A 21,451-nucleotide genomic window follows, 5' to 3' on the forward strand; every position below is an offset into this window, starting at 1 on the left:
TATGTTCAATGGGATTTATTGTAGTCATATTAGTGTGAGAAAATGATGTAAAACTTGTCTCCGTAGTATTGAAAGGTGAGAGATACTGGATCGGAACAACAAATCAGCTAACGCCTTTTATTCCCTAAAAATATTACTATTACTATTATTATTATTATCATGCAGCATTCCCTGTTGCATGTTAACAGAAAAGAAGCTGTTAATGTAAACCAGGGCTGTTCAAAGCATTGCCCGCATGCGGCCCGTGGTGCGATTTTGTGCTTCCCGTTTGTGAGTTTTGATTTTCACGAGCGAAAAAAATATAACAATTTGAAACGAATGCGTATTAGATATTTTAATTATATCACTAATCGATAATCTCGATGTTGATAGTTTTATTTGGTGTTTTTACATCTCTATATATATCCACGTGTTTTTCGGTGTTTTTCAAATAGTAGATGTATCAAAGAAGGGTTCTTACACTATTTTGTTTCAACATAACGTGAGCGCGCGATTAGTGCGCAATTAGTGTTGTTCGTTTGTTCAGCTTTCGTGGTTGTGTCGCTGCTGATCACCAAATTACTAGATACGCATTGTAATGCGGCCCTCGGATAATTTTTTTTTCTAATACGGCCCTCGGATTACTTAAGGTTGGATAGCCCTGATGTAAACTGTAATTCAAATATCGTAAATTGAAATTGAAAAAAAAAAATGTTGTTCTTTTCTTTAAAGGAATAACAGATTTGAAATACATTCAATAGTTTTTACGACTCTAGATTGAATCCCTTAAGCTTTTCTTTCAACAATTAAAGCAACAATTTTAAGTATAAACAGCATTTACAATTATGAAAAGCAAAGGGAAGTTAAAGTCTTTGTCGATCCAAATCAAATAAGTTTGGTTAATTCTTTACTCATCACTATAGATGGCGGTATGTGCGTACGATAAGTAAGGTTGTGAATATGTTTTGAATTGAAAATTTGCTAGTTTGAATCATATTATGTTATGTTTATGTGGAGATTGATGAGCTGAGAGTTGCTTTTAATTTTCTTGTAAGATGTTATGCTATTAGAATTGTTTCAGGTTGTAATGCACTGTCATTCTATTCAGTAAATTGTTACTAACTAATGATGACGAAATTTGGAAACCGGGAACCCGCATTTAATTTTTAGTTTCCTCGTAAGTATGGAAGTGACAAGTTCTATGCATGGTCACAAAAAAAGTCCAGAAGTTCACAGAGTATTAGAACTGTATAGCGGAATTGGAGGTATGCGTTATGCATTTCACGGTAAGAACAGTTAAGAAATACATTAGCTTTTTGTTTTTTTTCCCGATTAATACAGAACTTGATCTCATTCATCGCCTTTTTATTTTGGTTAGATATTCAGATTATTTTATATTTTGCCATAACTATAAAACTTTGACGTGCATTTCAGATAATTTATAATTTGTTAGAAGGTATAGTACGTGTTTAGTGTCACTCGACTTTATGTAGAATTTTCTTGCGATGTTTTTATACGACACTCTGTCCATAATTGTGACAAAATGATAAAGTTTTTATTTTTATTTTTAAAGTCCGCATCTATTCCATACTAGCGCAGGTTCTCCGTATAGATTTGCCTAGTGCTTTTTTTGGGGGAGAGGGCAATGGTACGGCGTATCGGCACCATAATTAACAGTGACACGTGACATAGGGATTATTATTATTATTTGTCACCTCCAAGGAGTCCAAAGACTCATCGAGGGAGGGCATCTGCTCTACAACTCTGTCTCCACCACTCGCAATCAATACACCAACGCCATCTGTCGCCGACCACCACCAGTATTTCCACAGACAATCGCAAACACCCATGCTGGCGAGATTCGAACCCGCAGCCTTTTGGCTGGAGAGCTGATACGCTAACAACTCAGCCAGCCAGGCTGGCAAAAGACACACCAGCACTCTGGAACTTACTGCAGATTCAAAGCTCAGGTGCTCGGTTTTACAAACGTCCATGCCTACATAAGATTTAAACTCGCAGCTTGCATGTTGTCTCAACCAACCCCGCAGAATATTTCTCCTAACCATTACACCACATATGCTGGCAATGATGGAGGATGCAGTATCGTTTTGAATTTCAACTTTCCTTCTAGCAAAGAATGCCTACCAGCACCTTTTGTTTGACTAAAACAACCTTTTTTTTATATTTGTCCATCTTAGATAACCAAACGGAATGCATGTCAGTGTCAACCTATACGCCTGGGCATGACCATATCTGGGAGTTATGTGTAGCATATGACTTTTTTGTTTACATTGAGTAGTAGGACTGTAATGCGTTCGCGGCTTAGCTCCTGCCGTGTCTGTCTCAGGCATGCACGGCATGTCGTGCCGACTATTGTCATCATCTTGCTGTGCCTTTTTTCCTTGAGAAATGAGAAAAAAAAAATACATTTGGGCAATTTATGTGATTATCTTTACAACCATTTTAACGATTTTAAGTTTCTTTTCCTATTTAAAGAGAATTTGTTATTATGTGAAAAAAGGGAAGCATTTATTTGTGGAGTGCCAAATGTATTTTTCCCCTCACATTATACCATGAGTGGCCTTAGGATTTTTTAAAATTATTTTTAAATAATTTACTTTTGATATAGACCATCTTACTCAAAAACAGTCACAAACATCTATGCTCATGGCCTGATTTGAACCTACTCTCTTTTGGTTGGAGAGAGTGGATCTGCAAACCAAGCTGCCGAATTTTAATTTGTGTATAACTTGTATAAATTGAATTCGTGTAATAACTACTGCTAGGAGACTGAATATATTATGCTAATATTCTATTATTCTATATTCTATTATCAACCTAATTTTTATATATATATATATATATATATATATATAAAAATTAGGTCAAAGAAAAGTTATAGGTAATATCTGCATTTATGTATTTATTTTTGAAAATGTTATTTTCATACATTAGAAAATGATGGGAGCTGAAAATTTTGCTGTTAACTAGAAAGCTTTCCCATTTTGGATGCACTAGTTATCTACACCTTCATTCTTATTATTATTATGGGCAACTCCAGGGAGTCATTAGACTCATCGAGGGAGGCCCAATCATATTCATCACAGCTATTCTACATTCATACGGTATCTATCATACCTCGCCTTAAGCTCATTCACTGTCACAGCATCCACCACAGACTCTGGGAGCGCATTCCACTCATTCACCACTCTACAAGTAAAGAGCCCAGCTCTAACACCTTTACTAACCACACTTTTGCCCAGTTTCCATGGATGTCCCCCCTAGTCCTCCCACAACCAGCCCTGTTCTCAAAAATACCTTCTGAATTAATTTTATAGAAACCCTTCAGTAATTTGAATGTCTCAATCATATCTCCCCTCCTCTGCCTATCAACCAATTTTTGCAACCCACAAATCCTCAACCTGTTCTCATAAGGTTCATTCCACAGACCTGCTATCATCTTGGTCACTCGCCTCCAGATCCTCTCCACCTCCTCCCCATCAAGAAGGAACCTAGGTGTCCAAATCTGGGCACAGTAGTCGAGATGAGGTCTTATCAAGGCTCGATACACAGGAACAATAACCTGCTTGTCTCTGCTTGTCAACGTATTCTTCAGCAACCAAGTGATTTGATGAGCTGATTTGGCTACTTTTGCAATGTGTCCCCTAAACTTCAACTCCTTATCCACCAACACTCCTAAATCTCGTGCCTCATCAATTTCCTGGAGTACAGTTCCACCAATGTAGTAATCTGCTGCTAATCTTTTCACCCCAAAATGTATAACCTTACATTTTGCCACATTAAATTGACATCCATTCACCTTAGCCCAGACCTCCAATCTATCCAAATCATCTTGCAAAATTTTGACGTCATCTGCATTCAATATTGCCCTACCCAACATTGCATCATCCGTAAACAAATGAACTGTTCCTCTCAGATCCTTTCCTATATCATTAATGAACAAATTAAACAGCAGTGGTCCAAGAACAGATCCTTGTGGCACACCACTAGTCACAGGCCGTCTTGTGGATTCTACTCCTGAATAAACCACTCTCTGATATGTCAACCACCCTCCTATCCATCTCACCAACCCTATATCCATCCCCATATGTTGCAATTTACCAATTAGAATTCCATGTGGTATCCTGTCAAAGGCCTTAGCAAGGTCCAGTAGAATCGCTGTAAACCCATTACTCTTATCCAGTTCAGCTGTCACTGTGTTATAGTACGTGAGCAAGTTACTGAGGCATGACCTACCCTTCACAAAACCATGCTGTCCCCGATACATTATCCCATTTTCTTCTATCCAATCTTGTATTTTCTTCTTGACTATTTTCTCCAAGACCTTGATAATGATTCCTGTTATGCTGATTGGCCGGTAATTTTCAATAGCAGCCTTGGAATCAATTTATGTAGCGGAACTATTTTCCCCTCTTTCCACTCCCTTCTGACTGACCCCGACCCGAGGCTCAAATTAAACAAAATGGTCAAGGGCACTGACAATTCTTTAGCCGCTTCACGTACGACACGAGCTGGTATACCATCCAATCCCACAGATGTATTGACATTGAGGATCTGTAATAGACTAGTTATCTCTACTTCATTCATCACAATTCCAGTATAAGCTGTTGGTTCTTCCATTCCTGCAATGTCACCACCTGGATGATATACTCTTGCAAAGTGCTCGCTCAGTAATTCCACTATATCGACTGATTCGGTTACCTCCCTACCCTCAGCATTTTTTAAGATCATTCTACCATGAACATTTTTCCTTTTACTTGCAACATATTGAAAAAACTGTTTGGGATTCTCTTTAGCCTGCATGGCCAATTTTCTTTCGTAATCCGCTTTTGCTTTTCTTACCACCCTTGTTACCATCCTTGCCTGAGCTTTATACTGTTCCTGCGCCTGCTGGTCACCTTTCTCCTTAAATTCCCTCCACAATTGTTTCTTTTTTTGCAGATCAAGCTTAATAGTGTTATTCATCCATTTAACCCCTACTTGATTTATTATTCGGACTCTTGGTATACAGTCAACCATTGCCTCCTGCAAACACTTCTTAACCACCTCCCATGCACTATCAACATCCAGCCCTTGCAGTTTTACATGCCATGGCACTGAACCAAGCACACACCTAAGCTTGTCATACTTACCAGCCTTGTAATTCCATATGTACCCTGTCTTAATTGTAAATTCCACTCCTTTAGCCACCTCCCAAGTCATGACCTTATGGTCACTCTTACCAGTTGGTGGCAACACGGTGATGTTCGTTACAGCCACATTCTCAGTTGCAATTACTAGGTCAAGCACTCTCTGCTCCCTGGTATTTTCCACTACATGCTGCCGCAGATAGTTGTCCCTTAATAACTGCATAAAATCCAATTCCTTCCTCCCATGTGCCCTCTCCTCTTTCCAGTCAATGTTATCATAATTGAAATCACCCATAATAATTACCCTTCTTCCACTCATTTCTTCTATTTGCCTATGCATACTATCTTCACCATCGATTCCATCACCTGGTCTATAGCAGCACCCAATTGTATATTTTGTTCTACTAGCCACAATCTCACACCAAATGGCCTCAAATGTGCTTTTTTCTCTATCCTGCATTTCAACTTCTATTCTCCTTGGCTGCAGCTCATCAGCTATCATCAATAACACTTCTCCCCCCTTTTTATTCACCCTGTCACTCCTGAACACGCTATACCCATCGCATTCAGTCCCACTAGCTTTATCATCTTCTGTCAGCCATGTTTCACTAATACCAACAACCTGTGGTCTGGAAGTGCCAACCAAGGACAAAAACTCTTCCTTCTTACTATTATTACTATTACTATTACTACGGGCAACTCCAGGGAGTCATTAGACTCATCGAGGGAGGCCCCAAATCATATTCATCACAACTATTTGACATTCATACAGTATCTATCATACCTCGCCTTAAACTCATTCACTGTCACAGCATCCACCACAGACTCAGGGAGCGCATTCCACTCATTCACTACTCTAAAAGTAAAGAACCCAGCTCTAACACCTTTACTAACCACACTTTTGCCCAGTTTCCATGGATGTCCCCTAGTCCTCCCACAACCAGCTCTGTTCTCAAAAATATCTTCTGAATTAATTTTATAGAAACCCTTCAGTAATTTGAATGTCTCAATCATATCTCCCCTCCTCTGCCTATCAACCAATTTTTGCAACCCACAAATCCTCAACCTGTTCTCATACGGTTCATTCCACAGACCTGCTATCATCTTGGTCACTCGCCTCTGGATCCTCTCCACCTCCTCCCCATCAAGAAGAAACCTAGGTGACCAAATCTGAGCACAGTAGTCTAGATGGGGTCTTATCAAGGCTCGATAGAGAGGAACAATAACCTGCTTGTCTCTGCTCGTCAACGTATTCTTCAGCAACCAAGTGATTTGATGAGCTGTTTTGGTCACTTTTGCAATGTGTCCCCTAAATTTCAATTCCTTATCTACCAACACTCCTAAATCTCGTGCCTCATCAATTTCCTGGAGCAGGGTTCCACCAATGCAGTAAACTGCCGCCAATCTTTTCACCCCAAAATGCATAACCTTACATTTTGCCACATTAAACTGACATCCATTCTCCTTAGCCCAGACCTCCAATCTATCCAAATCATCCTGCAAAATTTTGACGTCATCTGCATTCACTATTGCCCTACCCAACTTCGCATCATCCGCAAACAAATGAACTGTTCCTCTCAGATCATTTCCTATATCATTTATGAACAAATTAAACAGCAGTGGTCCAAGAACAGATCCTTGTGGCACACCACTAGTCACAGGCCGTCTTGTGGACTATACTCCCGAGTAAACCACTCTCTGATATCTCTCCGTCAACCACCTTCCTATCCATCTCACCAACCCTATGTCCATTCCCATATGCTGCAATTTACTGATTAGAATTCCATGTGGAATCCTGTCAAAGGCCTTGGCAAGGTCCAGTAGAATCACCGTAAACCCATTACCCTTATCCAGTTCAGCCGTCACTGTGTTATAATACATGAGCATGTTACTGAGGCATGACCTACCCTTCACAAAACCATGCTGTTCCCGATACAGTATCCCATTTTCTTCTATCCAATCTTGTATTTTCCTCTTGACTATTTTCTCTAAGACCTTGACAATGATTCCTGATATGCTAATCGGTCGGTAATTTACAACAGCAGTCTTGGAACCACCTTTATGCAGTGGAACTATTTTCCCCTCTTTCCACCCGCTCGGGACTAACCCAGACCCGAGACTCAAATTAAACAAAATGGTCAAGGGTACTGACAATTCTTTAGCTGCTTCTCGTACAACACGAGCTGGTATACCATCCAATCCAACAGATGTATTGACAGTGAGGTTATGCAATAGACTACTCACCTCCACTTCATTAACCACAATTCCTGTATAATCTACTGGTTTATTCGTTTCTGCAATGTCACCACCTGGATGATATACTTTTGCAAAGTGCTCGCTCAGTAACTCAACTATCTCAACTGATTCAGTTACCTCCCTACCATCGGCATTCTTTAAAATCAATCTGCCATGTACATTTTTCCTTTTACTTGCTACATATCTAAAAAACTATTTAGGATTCTCTTTAGCCTGCATGGCCAATGTTCTTTCGTAATCCTTTTTTGCTTTTCTTACCACACTCGTCACCCTTCTGGCCTGCGCTTTATACCGTTCATGTGCCTGCCGGTCACCCTTCTCCTTAAATTCCCTCCATAGTTGTTTCTTTTTTTGCAACTCAAGCTTAATGGTGTTATTCATCCATTTAACCCCTACTTGATTTATTATTCGGACTCTAGGTATACAGTCAGCCATTGCTTCATGCAAGCACTTCTTAACTACCTCCCATCCACTATCAACTTCTAGTCCTTGCAGTTGTACATGCCATGGCACTGAACCAAGTACACACCTAAGCTTGTCATACTTTCCAGCCCGATAATTCCACATGTACCCTGTCTTAATTGAAAATTCCACACCTTTAGCCACCTCCCAAATCAAGACCCTATGATCACTCTCACCGATTGGTGGCAGTGTGGTCATATTTGTTACAGCCAAATCCTCAGATGTAATTACTAGGTCAAGCACTCTCTGACCCCTAGTATTTTCCATTACATGCTGTCGCAGATAGTTATCCCTTAATAAACGCATAAAATCCAGTTCCTTCCTCCCGTGTGTCCTCTCCTCACTCCAATCAATGCGACCATAGTTGAAATCTCCCATTATAATCACCCTCCTTCCACCCATTTCTTCTATTTGCTTGTGCATACTGTCACCACCATCTTTTCCATCACCTGGTCTACAGCAGCACCCAATTGTATATTTAGTTCTGCTAGCCACAATCTCATACCAAATTGCCTCAAATGTGCTCTTTTCTCTATCCTGCAATTCAACTTCTATTCTCCTTGGCTGGAGCTCATCAGCAATACTCCTCCCCCCATTTTATTCTCTCTGTCATTCCTGAACACACTATACCCATCACATTCAATCCCACTAGTTATATCATCTACAGTCAGCCATGTTTCACTAATACCTATAACCTGTGGTCTGGAAGTGCCAACCATGGCCAAAAACTCTTCCTTCTTGTTCCTAATACTCCTAGCATTAGTGTACATGAATTTAAGACCCCCATTAGCCCCAACCCTACCTTGATGCCTTATATTAACTATCTCACTCAGATTTGTTGTCCTTATTTGCTCTGGCACATTATATTCATTCTTACATTCAACTGCCTCCATAAGGACTGTATCTCTACTCCCCCCCCCTAACAAATCTAGTTTCCCTGAATTTGCACATCCACTACATTCAGCAACACTTTCTCAAGTCTTCTTACACCGTAACCATTCAAATGCAAGCCATCCATCTTATATAGATCCTTTCGCCCATCAAACTCACTCCACACATCCACAAATTCCACACCACTCGTCATACATAACCCACGCATAAAGTCATTTGCAATTATAGCCCTCCTTTTAAACATTTCACTGTCATACCGTGGCAAAAGACTAATCATTCTAACTCTCTCACTCTTTTCTTTTGCTACCTCAAACAATTCATTCAGGTCTTCTATCATTTCCATTTTATCTCCTTTCAAGTCATTCGTACCTGCCACAACAATCATTTCTTTCACCCTTTCCTTTTGCTCTCTAATAAACGCAGTTACGTCCTTTATGGTCGCACCAGGTTGGTACGATTTTGTCAAATCCTCTACTAGCACACCTCGTACTAACGAGTCTCCATACAGCACTCTATCCTTCATTTTGTTCATGTTCACATTCCTACGTCTATTTTTCCTGTCATACCTTTTATTATTGGTTGGCTCATTCAGTCTACTTTTGTTCATGCACTCTAGCTGCTGTTTTGCTCTTTCTATCGCACTATTCAACAACGCGATCTCACTCAATGCATCTATCTCATCTTTTTTGTTCTCTGAGAAACCATTTATACTATCATTCACACTTTCTACATTCACACTCTCACAATTTTCATGTACAACCTTGCCGTTTCTTGTCATATCCCTATTTCCTTCATTCTGAAGGTTGACAAAAATATCATACTCACGATCCGAAATACACTTCAATTCCTCATTCTCCCTACATTTTCTACACACATTCAATCCTTTATTATCATCTAACCACACTCCGACCGCACTCCGCAAAACGTACATTCCACACCTAGTACACTGACTCATTTCTTTTATGCCACCGTTCTTTGATAACGATGGCGAACCTTCATTACTGGCCGCCATTTTCCTTCGCACAGGTGCCATAGTTATCTGTAACGTGTTTTGTCAAATTATACGTTATAACACACCAAAAATAGACGCACTAAAATACGCAAGGCAAACAAAACAAAACTACACAATATTAAGTAATTTGTATCGATAACTGAAAATGATACTTATCTTATCTGGAGCTTGCACGAACACTACTCATTACGAATTCATCTAGCGGCGACTTCCCGACATAGATTATGTTATAAAACACTTTAGTACACTAACCACGCTAATAAGGCTCCAATAATATACCAAAATTAAACACTTTAGTCCATTAAATTGAATCCAAAACACCAATAAATCGACAAAAAACACAAATCTCTCAGGAGCTCTCCGATAGCATGTCCGTTCACCAGCTAGCCTGGTATTAGTGTACATGAATTGCAGAAGCCCATTTGTCCCATCCCTACTTTGATGCCTTATACTAACTATCCCATTCTGATTTGTTGTCCTTCGTACTCGCTCGGGCATAATATACTCATTCATACACTCAACTGCCTCCCTAAAGTCTGCATATCCACTCCCCCCCCTTAATAAATCTAGTTTTCCTGAGTCTGTACATCCACTTCCACATCATTCAACAACACTTTTTCAAGCCTCCGTACACCAACTCCATTCAAATATAACCCATCCATCTTATATAAGTCCTTTCGCCCATCGAACTCATTCCACACATCCACAAATTCCACACCACTCTCCATGCATAATCCACGCATAAAGTCATTGGCAATTATGGCCCTCCTTCTAAACGCTTCACTGTCATACCGCGGTAAAATACTCACTATCCTAACTCTCTCTCTCTCTTCTCTTTTGCTACCTCAAGTAATTCCCTCACATCCTCTATCATTTCCATTTTGTCCTCTTTCAAATCATTTGTTCCTGCCACGATTATCATCTCTTTCACCCTCTGTTTTTGCACTTGAATAGATTCGCTGACATCCTTTATTTTCGCACCCAGTTGGTACGACTTCGTCAAACTCTCAACTATCACACCTCTTAATAGCGAATCCCCATACAGCACTCGCTCCTTCATTTTATTGACGTTTACGAACATTCTATTAATTGTCGTCACAGACTTACGGCGGTTATTAGTCGGTACGTTCAGCACACATTTTTCCATACGCTCCAGTTGCCTTTTCGCTTTGTGTATCGCACCGTTCAAACGCGCAATTTCACTACTTGCATTTATCTCACCATTTTCATTATCAACCAAATCATCCATTCGTTCTGTATTTCTACCTTCATTTACACTTTCAACGATGCTCTCACACCTATCTGGCACTACCACGCAATTCTATATCACTCTGCCATTTTCTACATTCTTACTATCGTTAACGATATCACTCTCGCCACCCGAAACACGCTTGAGATCCTCATTCTCCTTACACTTTCTGCACATATTAATTCCACTATCACCCTCTAACCAAACTCCCACAGCTCTTCGCAAAGCATACATCTCACAGACAGCACATTGCATAAATTCGTTTACATCAAAACTCTTAAACAAACATGGCGACCTGGCTGCCATTTTTTTCTTTATCGGTGCCATATGTACGCTATCTTATCTTAAAAATAATATTTAAAATAACAGAAAACACACAAAAATTGCACAGACACACCAAGAAACAAAAAGCAAACAATATTATTTAAAATTCTAGTAAAATTGCCAAAGTTAACACAAAATACTACTAATCTTTTCAGGAGCTCTCAAAAGCCGACGATCAAATCAGTGTGACACCAAGCAGGAACCAACCTACCACTGTCGATGGTAGGTTATGCACCTACCATGGTCGTAACTGGGAATCAGGGTTCGATTCCGGAGAGGGAGCATGAGAAACGGCTACCACATCCAAGGAAGGCAGCAGGCGTGCAAATTACCCACTCCCGGCACGGGGAGGTAGTGACGAAAAATAACAATATGGGACTCTATTGAGGCCTCGTAATTGGAATGAGTACACTCTAAATCCTTTAACGAGGATCTATTGGAGGGCAAGTCTGGTGCCAGCAGCCGCGGTAATTCCAGCTCCAATAGCGTATATTAAAGTTGTTGTGGTTAAAAAGCTCGTAGTTGGATCTCAGTTCCAGATGGGTGGTCCACCGCCCGGTGGTTACTGCCTGGCCTGAACAATCTTATGCTTAGAGAACATCTGTATTTCAAAGAGCAGTGTGTGCAGAATCCTGAGATGATTTTCTGCTTGGATGTATTCAACCTGTTTTTCCCCATCTTTTTTGTGGTAAGTGCCACTGCAGCTTCACTTTATTTTGTAACTAGGATCAGTATTGTAAGGAAGGGTGTTGGAACATAGTTTTATATTTTTTGTAATAGTGTAGGTGCATGGTAATTCATATCGATTGAAAGACTTGATCATTATAATACTCAAGAAAAGGCCAAACATTATAGATCTTTTCATTATAGCACCATGTTGATCTTTTGTGTGAATTTGGTACAGCAAACAGCACATTCAGGTTATACTAGAATTTCAAGGTTTTGAAAGACAAAAACAGAAAACAGACAAAGTGTACAGAAAATAAAGGAGTAAGTAAAAACTGTCAGCACAATATTGAACAACTTGACTCTGTTTTGAGGTGTGATAATTTGTTTCTGTAATAATGGATAAATATCTAGAAAATCCTGATGATTGCATCTTTGAAATGTTATGGGAAACTATCAACTTAGAATAATTCTAATATGACAGAGAAAATATACAGTATATATATATATATATATATGTATAATGATGGATTCCAGTTAATTGGACCACACCAGTAATATCATAATTTGGACCAAGTAAGTGGCTGTGCCAATTGCATGAAGTTGATGAAGCATTTAAAAAGTTGCTGACTTACAGATAAACAGTTGGCTTCATTTAAAGTATTTCCTCATAAAAAAATAATTTAATTTATATACATATTAAAAGCACATGTAGTTTTAGCAGTTAATGATGTTCCAGGAATTCATTGAATGTATCATGTCAGGTTTTTTGATTGAGGATGATGTGACACTTCATTTATAACAATATCTTGTGATGGCCTCTGTTATGTACTGCTATCTATAATGATTTTTAGTAGCCAGAATGAATGGTAAAATTAAAAAGAACAATGATATCCAGTGGGGGGGAGGGGGATATTTCTTAGTAAATTTAAAGTTTCAGAAAGAAGGATATTGGTAAAAAATGGAGGTGAGATGAAAGCTAATCACGATATTCTTTAAAAACTCAAATTCATTCTCTTTGGTTCCTGATGCTGTCTCTTCATTCCAGTCTATATTACCATGATTGAAATTGGCCATAATGTGATCACCTTTTTCTTATTAGTCAGACCAATTTGTCTAATAAACATTTCCTTCTCACTACCGTCTGCATTACCAGGTCTATAGCAACAACCTACTAAACATCCTGTCCACCACTTCATACCTCTTGAAAACCACTATCAGTATTTGTTTCTGGCATCTTCACCCTAAACGGACACAACTCCCCTGCCATAATCACAACTCGCCTGCCATAATCAATCGCACTCCTCCTCCTTTTGTTATGAATGCTTTTAGCATTTGTAAACATACACACTAGCTCATTTCTGTTTCTATAATGTATTTCACTAACCACTTCTCGGACATGACCTGTATACTCTTCCCTATCCATTCCTTATGAATGGTATCTTTCAAGTGAAGTAGCCAGAATGAATAGTAAAATTAAAAAGAACAATGATATCCAGTGGGGGGAGGGGGATATTTCTTAGTAAATTTAAAGTTTCAGAAAGAGGGATATTGGTAAAAAATGGAGGTGAAAAGAACAATGATATCCAGTGGGGGGGGGGGGTATTTCTTAGTAAATTTAAAGTTTCAGAAAGAGGGATATTGATAAAAAATGGAGGTGAGATGAAAGCTAATCACAATATTACGGTGTCTAAAACTAAATTTTGGATTAAAGATTTTAAATGAGTTAGATTTTTAATATAAGAAGAAGAATGGTCTGTTAGTGGGGTTAAGGATTTAGATATTCAGTAGATGGTCAGTAGCACCTACTATGGGATAGAGAGTTATTGGATGTACGAATATTTGGCAATCCATATATACAGGGGATGGGAACTAAATGGTTTGAATTTTAACTATTTTAGAATTTTAACTATTTTTTTAACTATTTGGTAATTTCTATTACCAAAAGAAAACATTTAATGTTTTCTTTTGGTAATTGGTGGAATCATAATCCAGTGGTTTATAAGTAGTGCAGTCTCTGAGTAACACATTCATTTTCTGATTTTATTCACTAGCATTGATGACCACAGTAGTGTTATCCATATTAGCTCTAGTGATTATTATGCTACTGTTTTCATCTAATTTACGGGGAGCAAGGAACTAGCTGTTGTAGAGATTTCTTCTAGGCAGCAAAGCCTGAGAAAGGATGTTCGCTGTGTCATAGCTGATGTTGTTGGTGATGGACAAAGGTCGAAACTGGTCTGGGTAGTGGCCCTTCCCTTAATGCATAGTAGTATACATGTCTGCAAGGAAATGTGTTTTGCATTATGGGAGATACTGAGACAAGGAGTGATGAGCGCTTGGTCCACCTTTGCTACGAGTTGCCAAGGGATGTACCACCTTACCTCAGTCCTGAAGATATTTTCAGGTGCAAACTTTGTTTGCTTACACTTGGATAAAGGATTAAACTAAATTTATTATAGTCTAACCAACTGCAAAATAAACTTCCAACATCTTTCTCTAAATCTAGAGTAATTTAATAATAAGGTGGTACACCGGTTGACAACTCGTATAGGTAAATATGACCTCTCCATTGTTTCTGCCTTAGTATCACCACTCTGGGTCTGCCTCCCACTGACAAGCTCTCAATAATGGTCGAAACTGGTCCGGGTAGTGGCCCTATGAAACTGTGCATAGCAGTATACATGTCTGCAAGGAGATGTGCTTTGCATTATGGGAGATACTGAGACAAGGAGTGATGAGAGCTTGGTCCACCTTTGGTATGAGTTGCACCACCTTACCTCAGTCCTGAAGATATTTTCAGGCGCAAACTTTGTTTGCTTACACTTGGCTAAAGGATTAAACTAAATTTATTATAGTCTAACCAAGTGCAAAATAAACTTCCAAAATTCCTCTTTGACCAGAACTGTTCATTAGTTCTCTTCAACTCAAGCTGCCACCAGTCATTGGCAGTGTTGATATCTTATTCACAGTCAGTGATGTTGTCTGTGCAGGAACACATGAGCTTATTATTTCCATGCAGGTACTGGTAGAGGAAATATTATCACACATCTCAAAAATAAAATAAATACATATAAATTAATCTTTGATGGTGAAAGAGATTGTTACATTTGACTATTCAAGAAAGGATGGAATGAACTTTCCACACCTTGTAAAAGTGACTTGCGAGACACTGACAAGCACATCAAAATTAGTAATGGCAATCAACAACATGATCAAAGACATTTGCCCCCAATCACTATACATACTTGACCAGACCTAAGATTTGCACAGAGGGAACAAGAATGCCAACTTCGAAGACAACTTGAAGAAAAATCTCGAAATGGAGACAACAGTTGGATCATCGATTACAGACAAGTTAATTGGTGCAAGAAATCAGGTGATGCCACTAGCTGCCATCATGGATACCAGTATGCAGGTGTAAGATCTCTCATGGTAAATTAATTTTTTTTTTTTGAGTTCGATTTTACAGAGGTTTTCAAACATATAAAATGGAATTTATGTTTTCATAAAATAAATGTAATAATTTTGCTGTAAAAATGCATAATTTAATCCCCATTGAATTTTGTGTAACATGGAATAGAGGGGGATTAAGCCAGATTAGAATGATGACTAAGCAGAAACAAACATTCTCAATCTTGCAAACATAAAAATATGTGCCCACGAACGAAGGGAGCCGAAATGATGTCATCATGCTGGCAGGTAACCCTGGAGACTACATCGTAGTAACAAAGGATTACAGATGATATAAAAGAGGATTGAGACGAACCAGCAACATTCTCAATTTTTAGATTTCAAGTTTTGCCCTTTCCCGGATAACGGAGGTTCCAAGTGTGGAGATGAGGCCGTTATTCGCCCTCATCTCCTGCTAGGATGCATGGATGGTTGGGAGAGTGCTACTATCCATAGACACCGTGGAAATTTCGGCAGTTCCTTTCCAGTTACCGATAGAAGAATTGCAGTGACCTTGTCCAGCAATTCCCAGAGTGAGAACAGATACATTATCCAAGCTATGATTGTAATCTATGGTGAAAACAGACTGAGGTATTGTGCAATTGACCAAAATGTGTATGTAAAGGGCTATTGTATGTAGGCATAAATTTTGTTAATGCTATGTAAAGGTGAAATTGAAATTATATGTAATGAGAGTGCTTACAGAATTTGCTAGTAAAATGTTAATTAATGAGTTATGGTCACAAAGGGGCAGATTGATTGTAAATTTGTACATATAATGGAAGAAAATAAGCTAATATGTAACTTAGGGAATAGCTACATGTTTAATTTAAATGAGTTAACATTGTGATGGGATTAAGTAAGTTGCATGTAATACAGTCAGTTGGATGTTGCCCCTATTGTATTTAGATAGGTTGAGAGAGAGATAGCATTTACTCCTTGATGTGTATATTATACATTCTTTCTAGGTTTAAATAAAATGTTTTGTTTAACTACCTTGCCTGATCAATTGCCAATGCACTATCTCTAAAAAAAAAAAAAAAACTGGCAAACCTGCGTACTCTATTGATTAAGAATTGCTATAACATGTTATAGAAAAATATGTGTATTGACTAAGATCTTACCTTAATTCTCAAACTACATTAGTTCAATTAGAATGATGCAGTGTTTAAAAAAATAAATTTTTGTGATCGATTAGTGCGAGAATTGGTAACTTGTGTATTGTAGATAGGCTAATAACTTAGTCTGTTTGCTAGCAGTGGGAACAGGAAATAAGATTTTGTAGGATTAACAGTGAGATATATGTTGAGCAGATTAACTTAAAGTAAAATTAAGAGTAAAGTAGCATAGTTAGTTAAGACATAAGGTGCTGGGAGTGCAGCACGTATAAGATTAACTAAGGCGCAGTTGATATTAAGACAATACGAATAAGGAAGAAGAAAAATTTAACAATGGTGCAACAGACAACCATAATGAAATTTAACAGAGGCATTGTATAGGAAATGTGCAAGAATCTTGTGATCAAACATTATGTAGAGAACAGAACCCTACATATCCACTTCACCAACATCCATGGCCTAAACTCCAAACTTAATAGTGTCCACTAAGTCTTCAGTCTACCAAACCCCACCTACTCTTTCTTCGGTTTCTCAAATCTCCCCCCCCCCCCAGCGTTATTTATCTCAACCTTCCTAACTGCACACTCTTTAACTCCTTTCGATTCAAGGGTGGTGTCTGCGCATATATCCGCTCCGACATACCTTGCCAGAGAACACCCAACCTAGATTCGCCCAACTTTGACTTTCTTTGGTTGAAAATATCACTTTCCCCACTCAGTCAAATTCATTTGTCCCTATTGCTCCCCTAATGCAACCGACCACTCTGAGCTCTTTAATTTTCTCTACTTAAAAATTGATTTTCTTCAGTTACACTTTCCCAACAGTGAAATCATCCTCCTAGGAGATTTTCATGTTCACAACACCAACTGGCTTTCCTCCTCCAGCTGTATATTTCTTGCGGGCAGAGATGCTGAAACATTTGCTGTCAGTAATGACCTTACGCAACTTGTTCAGATGCCAACCAGAATACCTGATAGCCCGAACCATTCCCCAAACATCCTAGATCTCTTCCTCACAAATGACACTTCCAAATGCACAGTGCATGTTGTGAGCTCCTGGGTGATTCCAACCACAATCTAGTGCTCACCTCCCCCACTCCATGCAACAATGTTTACACAGCCACTCCCATACAAGAGTAGTTTGGCATTATAACAGTGCCAAGTGGGACATCCTCCATAACGTCTATGCTTCATTCCCATGGTTGGACTATTGCTTCTGGCTTTCCAACCCAACATATGCACCGATCCTATAATGAAAATCCTCACCGGCATGGGAACATACATTCCCCACATTACACAGACCTGCCATTCCCTAACTAAACCCTGGTTTTCCAAAAGATGCACCAAGGCTGTTCAAATGAAAAACCAAACATACCATAACTGGCTCAAATCAAGAACTCCATCCTCCTTTAGAGCTTATACCCAAGCCCGAAATAGATGCAAAAAAAAAAAACCAATCAATGCTTCCAAAACAGAGTTTGAAAGAGCAGAAAGCAGAAATTAGCAGCCTGTCCAAATGGCAGCCGAGCCTTTCGGTCTTGTGCCAAAGCAATCGGTCATAACTTCTGCCCAACACTATTCCCACCCCTATCATACCCAGATGGCTCTATTGCATCATCACCTACAGAATAAAGCCAATCCCCTGGCCTCGCACTTTGCTCCCATTGTATGCATAATTGGCAGTGGTCCCTCAACTATTCCAGATGTCCACATACAATGCCCACTTTTGCCAGAAAGAAATCAGAAAAATACCATCCAAATTAGACACAAAAAAGTCTCCTGGCTCTGATGGCATTCCTTTAATTGTCCTGAAAGTTTTTGTATCAGAACTGACTCCTATCCTATGTCACCTGTATATACTGTCTTACTCCACTGGTCTATCCCACAGCCTGGAAATTGGCCTATGTTCAACCCATTCCCAAGAAGGGTGACAAGTCACTGCCGTCCAACTACTGCCCTATTTCACTCTCCTTAGTTCTGTCTAAAGTAATGGAAAAATCATCAATTCCCAACTTCTACACTACCTTGAAGGTACTCACCTAATAAACGACCACCAGTATGGATTCCATCACTGCTGATTAACCGAAGATCTGCTCACATATGTCACCCATCTCTGGACAAATGCCATGGAGAAATTTGGTGAATCAAGTGGTTGCACTTGATATTTCCAAGGCATCTGACCAGATCTGGCTCAAGAGCTTACTAAGCAAGCTGCCATTGTTTGGTCTGTCTCAAGACTTCTGTAGTTGGATTGCTAGCTTTCTGTCTGGATGCACATTGTGTATGGTGGTGGATGGTTTTTTATCTTCTCACCATTCAACTAATTCTGGTTCCACAAGGTTCTGTCCTCTCACTATCCCTCTTCCTGCTATATATCAATGGCCTACTTCAGCTGACCTCCAACACAATATACAGTTTTGCAGATGATGGCATTGCACTCCTCTCTTTCATTTGATAAACTTTACTCTACACAACTCTCCTCAACCTACAGAACATGGGAGTTCAGATAACCTAGTCAATTTCAATGCTAATAAAAACCAGTACTGTCTTTTTTTCTCATTAAAAAAAGTTTTCTCCCAGTATTATTTTTGACAACACTTAAATTTTGAGACAGTTTGAGATTTCTCTTCTTGGAATTACCCTGACATCAAGCCTCTCCAGGCATAAACACATTACAACCATTGCATCCTCAGCTTCTAAAAAATGAGGATTTTTCTTCGCTCAAGACGTTACTTCACCCTTGAACAGCTGTTAACCTTATACAAATCTGCCCAGCTATTGAATACTGCTCTCACATATGGGGTGGGGCTCCTAAAAGCTCCCTTAAAATGCTTGACTCAGTACAGAGGAGAGCAATTACTTATTAATGATCCATCTCATACCAACTCACTCCCCACACTTTCGCATGGATGATTGGTCTGTGCAATATCATTATTATTATTACGTGACACCTCCATGGAGTCCAAAGACTCCTTGAGGGAGGGCACCTACTCTACAACTTTCTATCTCCACCACTCAATCCACCAACGAACCGCAACTACACCAACGCCACCTACCGTCCATCACCACGACCACTTTTCACAAACAATTGCAAATATCCATACCCATGGCAGGATTCGAACCTGCAGCCATTTGGCTGGAGAGCGGATACACTAACCACTCGGCCAGCCAAGCCGGCTGGCTGAGTGTATTCTACATATATTTCCATGGAAATGGTCATCTGAAATAGCTTAAATAATTCCCCCATTTAGTATACTAAGCTCAATGGAACACATTCATCTGCTGCTCAACATCCCTTCACAAGTGCACCTTGAAACCCACAGAACAAGTTTCTTTTCCTCCTCCTTCATCCCTGCAACTGCTGTAGTGTGGAACTCTTCCCCCCTGTTGTGTTCCCCAAGGAATACAATATACAGTCTTTTAACCAAATATAAAGAAATTCCTCCTTTCCCAACCCACTACTCATACATAGTACTAATGTACTATAGGTTAGTCAACCAACCTATTGTGTATGGGCTCAACATTCAGATAGAAATGAAATATATTTGTTTAATACAAATTTGTTATGAATGGGTTTGTGCAGAACATATATCTCTATGATAGCAGCAAGGCAGTACTTTGAAGATACTATCATTTCCTTCATTAAGATAATTATAATATTTATTGAACTACAGAGTGCCGTCTTGTTTTAGTAATATGCCCTTCTGCTTTGAAGAACATTACATTTGTTGAATGTAATGTTCCTGGTTTCCCTTGCACCAAACCAAATGGTAACTAAGCTTTAATAATGGTTTAATAGTTTTAATTTTGTATTTAAATGCAGTAACTCATGTTATTGTGAATTGAGTAGCTACTTCCATTGGGATCCTCTTCTCTCCCATAATTCAAGTGAAGGATATAATGGAAATACATTGCAAATAGCCAGCCTAATTATTGAATGGTAAACATATCTGCTCTTCAACGCAGGCTATGGGGTCAAACCCCACCATGACATGTCTGTAGGTGGTAGATGAATTTCATTACCTGATGTGAGACCACCACTGCCTAAAGTGGTTTTAAAAAGTTCCATGTTTAATCTGTGAAAGAAAATCCCTAAATTATCTAACCCTAATTCCAACTATGGCAATAACACTAATGTAGTATAGGCTAAAAGCCTTTTATAGATGAAAATAAATAAATAAATAAAAGAAGTGAATGAGTTGGGGACACATAAGTGATCATGATATAAGTTGTTCAGAAACTAATATCGATGCTCGGTTTATCATCAAAAGGTCCAGAGAAGGCTGACTAAGGTCATAACTGATCTTTGGGATGTGAAAAATGAGGACAGATTGAGGGGATGCAGTTTGCAAAGCCTTGTGAATGTGAATAGGAGGCAGAGAGGGAATATGATAGAGACATTTAAGTTGGTAAAGGGTTGTTACTTGGTGAATGTGGAAGAAATTTCATAGGATGGGAGGAGGGAACAGAACAAGGGGTCATACCTTAAGCTGTATCAGGAGGGTGTGAGCAGGGACATATGGAGTCGATTCTTTGTATGGAGAGTGGGTGGTGAGTGGAATGCATTCTGACATTGTGGTGAATGTGGATGCATAGAGTTTAAAGCACCGTTTCGTGGGCTTTGTGTGTAACAGTGTGTGCCTCCTGCGATGAGTCTTTTGACTCCATGGAGGTCTGGTGTTAATAATAATTAAACAAGTGAGCAAGAGGACTAGTCTAGTGTTTAAAAAAATGTTATGTTAGCTACGTGGGCTATACTATAGGCTGAGTACAAGATTGGGATTTTTTACTCGAGTCTTAAAATATGTTAATTTTTTATCTTTGATGGTTTAGACACACTTGTTGGTGATCATTCCAGTGAGGATTATTTTATTTATTTGGTTTAGGGCTGG

At 39.1% G+C, this 21,451-nt stretch overlaps 1 protein-coding gene across 7 annotated transcripts in view; it reads left to right on the forward strand.

Moving 5' to 3' along the window:
- Positions 1 to 630: 630 nt before the first annotated feature.
- The window catches only part of Mt2 (tRNA (cytosine(38)-C(5))-methyltransferase), a 201,009-nt gene continuing 180,188 nt past the window's right edge, over positions 631 to 21,451 (forward strand). For 5 of the 7 annotated variants that reach the window (XM_090410013.1, XM_090410019.1, XM_090410018.1 and 2 more), the window contains exon 1: positions 631 to 1,265. In XM_090410013.1, coding sequence (XP_090266139.1) covers positions 1,163 to 1,265 — 103 coding nt within the window. In that variant the 5' untranslated portion in view covers positions 631 to 1,162. The remainder of the gene's footprint in view (positions 1,266 to 21,451) is intronic. The other 2 variants (XM_090410014.1, XM_090410017.1) reach the window with 2 other exon arrangements.

This window comes from Typopeltis vanoorti, chromosome 20, assembly GCF_054136105.1.
Source record: "Typopeltis vanoorti isolate ZY-2024b chromosome 20, IOZ_Tvanoo_1.0, whole genome shotgun sequence".
Taxonomy (NCBI): Eukaryota; Metazoa; Arthropoda; class Arachnida; order Uropygi; family Thelyphonidae; genus Typopeltis; species Typopeltis vanoorti.